Source organism: Diabrotica virgifera, chromosome 6 (genome assembly GCF_917563875.1).
Source record: "Diabrotica virgifera virgifera chromosome 6, PGI_DIABVI_V3a".
In the NCBI taxonomy this organism is placed as follows: Eukaryota; Metazoa; Arthropoda; class Insecta; order Coleoptera; family Chrysomelidae; genus Diabrotica; species Diabrotica virgifera.
The window spans coordinates 40,532,634-40,545,325 of NC_065448.1; the positions used below are offsets into that span (position 1 = coordinate 40,532,634).

General features: G+C 32.6%; 1 protein-coding gene across 4 annotated transcripts in view; it reads left to right on the forward strand.

The window, feature by feature from the left end:
• The window catches only part of LOC114340454 (troponin T, skeletal muscle), a 58,544-nt gene extending 55,517 nt beyond the window's left edge, over nt 1–3,027 (forward strand). For all 4 annotated transcript variants that reach the window (XM_028291200.2, XM_050652735.1, XM_028291198.2 and 1 more), the window contains 2 exons: nt 434–664; nt 2,788–3,027. In XM_028291200.2, coding sequence (XP_028147001.1) covers nt 434–645 — 212 coding nt within the window. In that variant the 3' untranslated portion in view covers nt 646–664; nt 2,788–3,027. The remainder of the gene's footprint in view (nt 1–433; nt 665–2,787) is intronic.
• The last annotated feature ends 9,665 nt before the right edge of the window (nt 3,028–12,692 follow it).

The following is a 12,692-nucleotide window of genomic DNA, read 5'->3' on the forward strand; positions in this document are numbered from 1 at the left end:
TCACCTGTCTATGAATACCATCTGTAGTCCATATGAATATGAATCGGACGTTTTTAAAACTTGGGTCTCTGTTTGATTAATACTTCAATTTTTCCAAAGTGTATATTTCTTATTTGTTTAATTTTATTTATATCTGCTAGTCTTTACTACTTTGTTTCTTGTGTAATTCACATACTACCTCTTTTTTACAAATAATGCTTCTATATCAAATTGTTCTTCATTTGAAAACAAATTGAACCTCCTTACTTTGTTTATGTTTTATCTTCTGATGTATACTTTTTATTTCTGGGTCCAAAGTACTGTAGTTCAATTTTATTGCTGACCGTGCTTGCAAAAAATGTGTACATACATAAATATACATAAATATATAAGCTTGCTTTAATTGCAATAAAAAGAGAACTTGATATTAATCAATTGTATTAATAATGTTTAGCAAGACTTCCAAAATGGTTCGGTGAAAGACCAGGCAAGAAATCTGGTGACCCAGAAACTCCAGAAGGTGAGGAAGAAGGTAAACAAGCTGCTGATGATGATGAAGATCTTAAAGAACCAGTGATCGAACCCGAACCAGAAGAGGAAGAGGAAGAGGAGGAAGTAGAGGTTGACGAAGAAGAGGAAGATGATGAGGAAGAGGAAGAAGAATAAATGCCAAGAAATGTATAAGGTAGGGTTTCATTTTCCAAGAAAATTTATTTTTATTATATTATTATTATTAACGGCAGAAATTTATTATTGTCCTTTTCATGATAATTTTTCAGTGCGTAATAAATGATAGGAAAAAGGGTAAGTCCGTGATAATACACATTTATGACATTTATTCTAACATGACATTTTAGTTAAATCTGACAGTTGTCAAATTTTATTTTCAATTTGGAATAAAAACCATATAAAAACCAATCAAATGTGTTTCTTGCATTTATAAAATGGTATTTTCTTTGATGTGTATAGTCATATAAATTATACAGATTATATTTGTAATATTATTATCTAATTAAAAAAAATTATTTTTTTATTATGGCGCCATCTATCGACAACTAGAATAACTAGAATAAATGTTATAAAAATGTCACCGACGAAATGTAATCACCGACGTGCCTTTTTTTCTGTCACATACAATTTAATGCGTTAGAAAGAAATCGAAAAACTGTGACGCACTGAAAGATGATCATGAGAAATACTGTACAATAATAATTGCCTTGTACCTACTGATCGATTGTTAAAAGTTACTATACCCTATTTTTAAACCAGAAGGAGTAAACTCAAAAGACATATTCACACCCAATAATGTCACTAGAAAAATCACCAAATACCTACATCTTCTTTTTTGGTTGACCATGTCGGCATTCGACGGTAATCCATAAATATTATATTATACGAACTAATTCGTCGCTAAAGAGTTATAAAAATAACTCTTTTTTTTTATATAAAAACAGACTAAAAATCTAAAAATAAGGGAATAACGCAGAAAATAAAAAAATCTCCGATATTACTTAATAAACCTATGAAATGCCAATAGTGTTAAAATTTCATAAACGTCAATAGTGTCAAAATTTCATAACAGTGGAGTAAACGCCTGAGGTTGGATCAACTACAAACAAGAAATACGGAGCTGTAAATTTGAATTACTCCTCCTAGTTTAAAAGCAGGGTATAACAATTCATGATTACAATAATTGACTAAACTGTTTGACTAGTGCTGTCGCCGGGGGGATACAACGGACTCCTTTATTTAGATGAAATTACTTAAGCTTTTTGTTATGTATTTTGCCCCGTAGAACACGAATTTTTGGTAACAGTTGATCCGGATGTAGATAAGATTGTTATAAACAAAGAACTTGCACAATTATATAACAACGATTTTTCGCAAAACAATACATTTTTTTGGGTCATTCTAAGGAAAAAAATATCCTTATAAGTTTTTCGTACGATGCATAATTTTCGAGATAAACGCGGTTGAACTTTCGAAAAATTGCAATTTTTGAACCCGAATAACTTTTGATTAAAAAATAAAATCTCAATTCTGCTTACCGCATTTGAAAGTTCAAGTCAAATAATACCGGTTTTGTTAAACAAAGCTATAAACAAATAGTGTTTGAGCGTACCCAATGCATGCGTTTTTAAGCATGCCACGTAGAAATTACCTGTTTACAGGCGCTTGCACTTGCACTTCGATTTTAAATGAGAAATACATTGAAAACATCACTCAACCACGATGTGTTTATAGATTTGTTTAACAATAAAAAATATAATGTTTAGCAATGCAAATAATCAAAATCGGTATGATTTGACTTGAACTTTCAAATGCTGCAAGCATAATTGCTATTTTATTTTTTAGTCAAAAGTTATTCGGGTTCAAAAATTGCAATTTTTCGATTTTTTTAAAGTTTAACCGCGTTTATCTCGAAAACTATGCATCCTACGAAAAAACTGGTAAGAACATTTTTTCTTTAGAACGATCCAAAAAATACAAAAAAACGTTTTGTTTTGCGAAAAATGGTTGTTATGTAATTGTGCAAGTTCTTTGTTTATAACAATCTTATCGACATCCGGATCAACTGTTACCAAAAATTTGTGTTCTACGGGTCAAAATACATAAGAAAAAACTTAGGTAGTCCATCTAAATATAGGAGCCCGTTGTTACCCTCTGGGGACAGCACTAGACTGGTCAATGAAAGATAAGACAGGATACTTACCTACTACCTATAAGACTTTATTGAAATTCAGTTCATTCATGATTTTCCTGAAATCAGCAGTGAATATTAAAAATAATGCGGACTTTTTGTTTCAGATCTGTTATATACTGAATGAAATGTAACATCAGATTCTCAATAAGAAATAAAAACAAGTTATACCAATTATCATCAATAGAATTTGTAATTTGTTTTATTTTTGTTCCAACAAATTTCAATTATTTATTATATTTATTATTAAATAAAGTTGTACTGTAATATTGTCAAGAGAAAATTTTAATGGTGTTTTATTTGTATGTTAGGTTTAAGTTATAAATAAACCATTTGAATATTAAAAATGTTTTATTATTTACCGTTGCTCCCACACGTAGTGCGTCTGTATAGCATAATATATGCAAAAATATTATTTTTTATCGTTACGAATGGAATCACGCACTGTTACTCTAAAGCTGGGATTTAACGGAACGTGACGTGGCACGCCATGAGAAATACAAAATAAGTTATAGAAACAGATAAAAACTAAACACGGGAATCAACGCATCGGGAAATAGCGTTATTTCCCTCAATATTTGTAATTTAAGATATATAAAAGTGGCAAGAAACCAGATCGGACATAGATCTTCAAAACTATGTGGACGCCAAAAAGGAAGCGAAAGTAGCAGTAGCAAAAGCTAAAGCAGAAGCGTATTCAAACCTATACGATCAACTTGATACCAGGGAAGGTGAAGCAAAAATATACAAAATAGCCAAACAGAGAGCAAAGAAAGCAAGAGATTTTAACCAGATTAGATGTATCCGAGATGAAAATAATAAAATACTAATTCACGAAAAGGATGTCAAAAAGAGATGGAGAAAGTATTTTGACAGTTTATTAAATGAAGAATTTGACAGATAGCCTGTGGAGTTAACGGAGACAGTAACAGCAATGGTTACCAGAATAACAAACGAGGAAGTGGCTCAAGCATAGGAAAAGCAGTCGGACCAGATAATATTCCTGGGGAAGTATGGAGAGCATTGGGAGAGACAGGAATAAGTTGGCTAGCAGTCTATTTAATAGAATTATGGAAGTTGGACAAATGCCAGACGAATGGAGAAGCAGTATATTAGTACATGTCTACAAAAACAAGGGATACATACAACAATGTACAAACTACAGGGCTATAAAACTACTTAGCCACACCATGAAAATATGGGAGAGAGTAATTGATAGACGGATACGTGAAGAAATCGAAATATGCGATAATCAATTTGGCTTTATGCAGGGCAGATCAACAACAGATGCAATTTTCATTGTAAGGCAACTGATGGAAAATACAGGAATAAAGAGACCAACGCTCATATGGTATTCATTGATCTTGAGAAAGTATATGATAGAGTTCCTCGAGTGATTCTGTAGTGGGCACTCAATAAGAAAGGAGTCCCTGGCGAATATGTAAAGATTGTGAGAGATATGTATGAGGGAGTAACGACTAGTATTAGGACAGGTGTGGGAGAGACTGATAAATTTCAGGTGAAAGTAGGATTGCACCAAGGCTCGGTGCGTAGTCCTTATTTATTCTCATTAGTTTTGGACCAGATAACAGCGAAACTACAAGGTAGCATTCCATGGTGCCTAATGTATGCTGATGATGTTGTGTTAATAGGAAATAGTGAAAGAGACTTAGAACAAAAACTGGAACCGCGGAGACAAGCTCAAAAGGAAAAAGGTTTAAAACTTAGTAGGACAAAAACAGTATTTGGAATGTTCATTTAAAGATGGAGTTACTACAAATAAAATGGTATCTTTGGATGGTGAAATGATTGTGAAAAGCAACAGTTTTAAGTACCTAGGATCGGTATTACAGAGCAATGGAGAAATAGATGGAGATACATGCAGTAGAATTAGGGCTGGATGGACGAAGTGGAAAGAAGCGAGTGGTGTGTTGTGTGACAGAAAAATTCCAATGAAGCTGAAGGGAAAATTCTATAAAACAGCCATAAGATCGGCTATGAAGTACAGAACTGACTGTTGGGCAGTGAAAAAGAAAGAGGAACAAGGAATGCATGTGGCGGAAATGAGAATGCTTAGATGGATGAGTAGAGTGACAAAGAAGGATAAAATTAGAAATGAGTATATTAGGGGAAGTCTAGGTGCGGCACCAATTGATGCCAAAATGAGAGAGCATAGGTTAAGATGGTTTGGTCATGTTCAACATCGAGACGTCAATCACCCAATACGAAGAATGGCTGAAGTGCAGATTCCTGGAAGGAGTAGGAGAGGAAGACCAAAGAAGACCTGGGGGGAGACGATAAGGCAGGACATGTTGGTAAAGGGGATTAACATTGACATGATCCAAGATAGACTTGTGTGGAGAAATGCAATTAGGGAAGCCGACCCCGCATAGGGATAAGGCAAAGAGAATGATGATGATTTGTAATTTACGATCCTTGAGTTAGGACCGAACTATACAGGGTGAGGCAAATAAAGGGCCTATTAGAAATATCTCGAGAACTAAAGGCAACAGAATCATGAAAATTGGAATAAAGGGGTTTTGTAAACTTCGTTTTTTTAATGGGACACCCTGTATATTTTTACATTTTTAGATTCTCTTCGATGTCTTCTGTCTTAAAATATGAGGTTTTGTAATATTATACAGGGTCTTTTAAAAGATAATTACGTTTTTTTATTAATTTCGTAGCAAAATTAACACCCTGTAGAATTGTAGTAGTTTCACATCTAAAACTATACTTACGTTCAAATGATTTTTAATATACTCTACTATTGTTAAGAATCATTAGTATAGCTAAATTTTTAATTTTAGTATACAGGGTTGGTCGAAACTCGGAATGAGTATTTTCTGAGTTTTCTTAAATGGAACACCCTGTATTTTAGTATTGTAACGAAATGATATTTTATGGTACTTTTTTATTTCTTAAGCATTCCCTATACCTAACTGCTTTAATTTTTGCTTAATTGTTAATCGCACCAACAATCTTAACTACGTAGGTATTTTGATAGCTAAACCATTATTGGTAATTTTAAGGACCAGTCTGGATTAATATGTATTTATTTCTGAAAAATTATTTGGGATTGAGTATTTTGACGGCCAACCTAATAAAATTTTACGTATTTTTTGTTGCAATTAATGTTTAGCTTGAGTCACCAATAACTCACAAATTAAAGCAGTTAGGTATAGGGAATGCTTAAGAAATAAAAAAGTACTATAAAATATCCTTTCACTAGAATACAAAAATACAGGGTGTTCTATTTAAGAAAACTCAGAAAATACTCATTCCGAGTTTCGACCAACCCTGTATACTAAAATTAAAAATTTAGCTATACTAATGATTCTTAACAATAGAAGAGTATATTAAAAATCATTTGAACGTAAGTAGAGTTTTAGATGTCAAACCACTACAATTCTACAGGGTGTGTGAATATTGCTACAAAATTGATAAAAAAAAAGTAATTATCTTTTAAAATACCCTGTATATTACAAAACCTCATATTTTAAGAAAGAAGACATCGAATAGAATCCAAAAATGTAAAAATATACAGGGTGTCCCATTAAAAAAAACGAAGTTAAAAGCAACTTCCGGTATAACCGGAAGTTGCAAAGAGATGAAAATATTTTTATTTAATAGATCATCCTTCAAAACCCCTTTATTCCAATTTTCATGATTCTGTTGCCTTTACTTCTCGAGATATTTCTAATAGGCCAGTTATCTGCCTCACACTATATAAACTGCTCGTCAAAAGTTAGGGATATAGAAAATTCTGCTGATTTTCATAGTTGATTTTTTCGCGTACAGACGGATTCCGCTATTGTTTTTTATTTTAGCCTTTTCTTTAGTATTTACACTGTTGTGCAAAGGTTTACTCACACTTATTTTTTGTACTTATACCGGGTGGAAGAAAAAAATGTGTTTTTCTTGTGGTAAGTTTGAGACACCCTGTAGGGAGAACGAGGTACAAATGTGAGAATTCATCAGAATAATATTATAGTCTTATGTTTTGTGAACATGTTGTTGTTTGAATGTCCCTTATATCTTTAGAAACAAAAAAAATAGACGGTTTTGTAATTTAACATGTGTTTTAACCGAAACAAAAGTTTGAGACACCTTGTAGGGACAAAAAGGCACAAAGGTGAGTATACCCCGATATTATGTTGTAATATCATATTTTGTGAATATTTTATTTTTTTAATTTCTCTGATATCTTTAATAACAAAGAAACTAGACGATATTACTCTTTAATATGTTTTTCTATGTTTTACATGTGTGATGTGACGCGTGTCGTCAGTTAAAACACATATTAAAGAGTAATATCGTCTAGTTTCTTTGTTATTAAAGATATCAGAGAAATTAAAAAAATAAAATATTCACAAAATATGAGACTACAACAAAATATCGAGGTATACTCACCTTTGTGCCTTTTTCTCCCTACAAGGTGTCTCAAACTTTTGTTTCGGTTAAAACACATGTTAAATTACAAACCCGTCTATTTTTTTTTATTTCTAAAGGTATCAGGGACATTCAAAAAACAAAATGTTCACAAAACATAAGACTACAATATGATTTCGATATATACTCCCATTTGTACCTCGTCCTCCCTACAGAGCGTCTCACGCTCTAACATAAGAAAAACATTTCTTTTCTTTCACCCGGTATAAGTACAAAAAAAAGTTTGAGTAAACCTTTGCATAACCTTGTAAATACTAAAGAAAAGTCAAAAATAATGAAAAAAAAATTAGCGGAATCCGTTAATCTGTTTACGAAAAAATCTACTATAAAAATTCAGCGGAAATTTCTGTATCCCTAACTTTTGACGAGCAGTTTATTTATGGCCGGCCTGGATCGGCGCGATCGTCTCCCATCGTTTGTCGGTAAATTAACACGGTTCAAAGTAAATCAGTAAATTAGTGTCGTGGTAATTTTACTATGGAATGATCTAATGACGATGTGTTGAAATTTTATTATTGTATGAATTAACCAACTTACTAAAATTTTTACCTCCAAGACTGGTGGTGTATCCTCGATACTCGAGGGGACAAGCTCCATCGAAAAGTCCGACCTAACTTAGTAAAAAGTAAATATTTATTAATTTCACTGTAACGTGGAGCTCCAAGCGTGCTCTCTTTCTTTTCACTATTAGACCGATGACTCTTAGTAGAGTATAGGTCACTCAATATTCCGTGAGCTCTTTTAATCCATTTAACACTGTGGATTAGACCGGATAGCCTATAGGCTACTTCTCAAAGATTATTGTTTTTCTGCTTTGTCTCTCATCGTTTTCCGCTCTGTCTGGTCCTTAATCTTTTCTCACCAGTTTGAAATTTCCATATTATTTGATATATCCTCTAGTAGTTGGTCCTTCCATCTTATTTTTGGTATTCCTCTTGGTCTATTTATAATTGGTTTCCAGTTTGTTATCTTCCTAATTAGTCCATCTTCTTCTCTTCTTTGTATGTGTTCAAACAATCGCAGTCTTTTTGCATTAATACATTTTACTATATCTTCCCCTTCGGTTATATTTATTATTTCATGGTTCATCAGTCTTCCATATTCTCCTTGTTTTGTCTTTATTGGCCGTGGCTTCCCATAATTTTTCTTTCAATTATTTTTAGTTTTTTTTCATATTTTTTCGCAAGACACATTACTTCCGCTCCATATGCTTATCACCAGTCTAATTGCTGCTTTATGTAGTTTTGTCATTGTTTCTTTTTGCTCAAGTTTTTTCTTTAAGTAGTCGATAATATTTCCAATACATCCAGTTCCATGCTTAAATTATTTCGCTTATATCTGGACTCCTTCCGTTTTTGCCATCCACTAACACTTTTGGAAATTGGAACTGTTTGATTTTGGGAACTGTTTATATTATCTTTTGTACTTATTGTATTTTCTTCTCTTCTCTTCTTAAATCTTCTTAAACTGCCTATCCGTTCCGGGGGGGGGGATCATCATGGCTATCTTGACTTTGTTTACCGCAGCGCAGAACAGTTCAGTGGTAGTCGTGTTATACCACTTTCGTAAATTTTGAAGCCAGGAAATGCGTCTTCTTCCCGGTCCTCTTTTACCATTTACCTTCCCTTGGAGAATCAGTTGGAGAAGGCCGTAACGTCTTTTTATTTCTCATTACATGTCCTAGATATTCTATTTTTTTTTTTTGTTTTGATGGTTATGTGAATTTCACACTCTTTCCCCATTCTACGCATGACTTCCACATTACTAATTCGGTCAACCCAGGATATAAGTAAGATGCGCCTATAACACCACATTTCGAAAGCTTCGAGCCGATTCATAGATGCAGCAGTTAGTGTCCACGCTTCCATTCCGTAGAGCAGAACTGTGAATATGTAGCATTTCAACAGACGGTATTTTGTTTTTAATAATATGTCTCGACTGTTGAAAATGGGTCTCATTCTAACGTATGCTGCTTTCGCTTTTATTATTCGATGTTTAATTTCTGTCGAGTGGTCCCATTGGCTATTTAAATTCGTACCTAGATATGTATATTGCTCAACTCTTTCGATATTCTGTTGGTTAATTGTAAGTTGAGCAGTAGTATTGGTTTTTTACTAATTGTCATAAATTTGGTTTTCTTTATGTTAAGAGCTAGTTCGTATCTGTTGCTGACTTCTGTTATACGATTTGTTAATATCTGTAAATCATTCAGATTATCGGCAAAAGCTATGGTGTCATCTGTATATCTAATGTTATTCAACCATTCACCATTTATTAATACTCCTTTCGCACAACCGTCTAAAGCTTCCTTAAATACCCATTCAGAGTAAATATTGAATAGTAGTGGAGACACAATACAGCCCTGTCGTACTCCTCGTTCTATTGCAATTTTATCAGTTAACTGCTCTTCTATTTTCATTTTGGCCGTTTGATTGTAATAAATGTTTCTGATAATTCTTAGATCTTTGTTGTCAATTCCAATTTCTTGCATTAGAGTTATTAATTTGTCATGTTTTACTCTGTCAAATGCTTGCTGGTAATCTATAAAGCATACGTATATATCACAATTTACATCCCCGCATCTCTGAAATAGCACTTGCACAGCAAAAGGGCCCTTGTTCCCAGAGCATCACGAAATCCGAATTGTGTTATTGTTAGTTGTTCCTCGCTCTTTGTATATATTCGTTTGTGAATGACCTTTAGAATTGTTTTAAGTAAATGGCTCATAAGGCTTATAATTCTATAGTCTTCGCACTTTCTCGCATTGGGGTTTTTGGAAGATTTATAAAAGTTGATTCTAGCCATTTTTGGGGGAATGATGCCTGTGTCATATACATATATTGTTAAATATATTTGTCAACCATTTTATGCCGTCGTAGTCCATCAGTTTTAAGAATTCTGAATGAAAATGATCAGGGCCTACTGCTTTACCATCTTTGGTACTTTTGATGGCACACGTTACTTCCTCAACGGTAAGTGGAGGTCCAGATTCGCAATTGGTGTTTGTTGTGATGCCAATGTTACTTCAATCGTATATCTTGAAAAGATTTTTCCACGTATTTATTTATTATTGTATTTTATTTTTTGTATTCTCTTTTATTCTGATGAAGACCGATGAATATAAATAAAGGAGTGAAACAAAAAGATGTCTTATGTACAACACGGTTTAATCCAGCTTTAGAATATGTATTACGAAATACAAAAAAAAAGGAACGTAAGACCAAAAACTGGACAAGTAATTGGCTAAGCAGACGATATTGTTATTATTGTAAAGAATGGAAATATAATGAAAGAAGTGCTAGAAGAAATAGTCGCGTAGGTAAAAAACCAATAAAAAAAGAATGTGTGTGTGTGTGTACTTTGTACGCACGTAAGAAGTTATACTTCTATTATAATATAATCTAACTTCATATTATGATTTCAACGAAATCAAAATACCTATTTACTTTAAACAGTTTTTTTGTATTGTATTTAAATATTAAACTAATTTTAGAAAGAACAAAAAGAATACAGATACAATAATTGAAAATAAACATTTTCAATAATACTAATTAGGAGGAAGACAAATCCACAGACATAAAACTTATAATAAATAAATATATTTACTAAAAACACTAATAATATATTCTTTTCACGCACACCTTATTTGCGCTACGTAACTTAAAAGATGTAGCGACTAATACCATTCTGACGGTGTGCGCATGCGCCAGGGTCGTGCCTAAAGAAGTATAATTTCAAAAATCAATATAGGGAGTTCAGAATTTGTAGAAGTAGTTCACTTCAAAAATACCTAGGAGTAACAATAAGCAAAACCGAAGAATGAAAAGAAAATATTAACTAAAAAAACTAAGGTGAACAATATAACAGAATAATGCCAACTAAGGTACCAACAAGACTACTGGGACCAATGCCAACAGATCAAAATGAATATAGAAACAGAACAAATATAACAATATAGACGTCTAGGCCACAATGACAGGATAGAATCCATGAGGAAAAAAGAAAAGGGGAAGACCAATATCAAGGTGGCTGAAACGAGTTGAAGACGACTTACAAAACGCAGTAGTAACTGAGAATGGCAGAGAAAGACTAGAGACAGGTAAAAATAAAGAGGTCGTTAATAAGATAGCGTAAGCAAAAGGGACTGATCCCCCAAGAAATAGAATCTACACAGTTTTGCGACTTAACCCCACATCGGGATGTAAAGTGTAGCAAAAAGCTTATAAATACAAATGCGTATGTAGTAAAGCCCTTTAAATATAGAAATTTTAAATTTAATTTTTATTAAAATGGAAGTTGTTTTCACTATCCAAATCAATACCCTAACAGATTAAGAAAAAAATTTTCAGTGGTAATTACACGAGAGCTCTAAAGATATCGATTTGTTGTATCACCAGTGACACTTTGACAGTTTTAATTTCACGACCCGAAGAGGAGTGACATTATGCCAAAGTGTCACGGGGGCAAAACAAATCGGCAATTTTTAAGAGCTCGAGCGTAATTCGATAAGATTATTTCATGAATAAAACTGTGTTTTTAAGTAATTTTAACTAATATTTTATTGATATATTCGCCTGAATATTTGCAAAGCCTGTTCATGGTGTTCTCTTTGACAAGTTGTAAAACATTAATTATCATTAATGTCACTGAATGTCATTTTTACGTAACAACGAAGGGCATCTGACGTAATACTTGACGACGGGAAATTATCGAAAAAAATTCTCGGCATTAATATCACAAGATAGTGAGAATAAATTGACAATAATGCGACAATTTTTCGAAAACTTGTTGTGTCGCAATAGTCACGAGAGCCCGTAGGGCTCGAGTGACTATTACCCAATGACAACAAGTTTTAGAAAAAGTGGAGCATTATTTTCTTATTTATTCTTACTGTCGTGTGATATTCGTAAGGTTATTTTTTAATGCTTACATATAAAATTCCAATCTTTGTATAAAAACATTCAGTGACATTCATCCCAATTAATGTGACACACATTTTTCAACTTTTCAAAGTGAACAGCACAGTTTAGCAAATATTTAGACGAAGATGTTAATAAAATGTTAGTTAAAATTATTTATAAATATACTTTTATTCATGAAATAATCTTACCGAAGTAGACTCGAGCGCTTAAATTTGCCGATTTGTGTTCTCCTCGTGACAATTTGACATTAGATACAGAGCTAAAAGTATATTATGGATATTTCTTAAATGTGACAGTTGTCAAAACTAGGAAACTGGTTGCAAAATCATTAAAAAATAACCGCTGTAATTTCTATTCTCGTAGGTTTCTATTGGTCAGAATCTTTTTGAATGAAATAATCATTATAATTTATACAAATTTTAATAAACTGAAATAAAAAATGCAGAAAATATTAAAAATTTATTTATATACTTACTATTTTCTACTATCTGCTTTTCTATATTACACTGACTTTGTCATCAAAATAGTAAGCCATGTATTTCACTAATAAATGCTAAACATCTTTAAATTATATATTATATTTTCCAGAAAACTTGATGTTGATCTTATTAGAAGAAGATAAAGATTGCTTTCCGCTC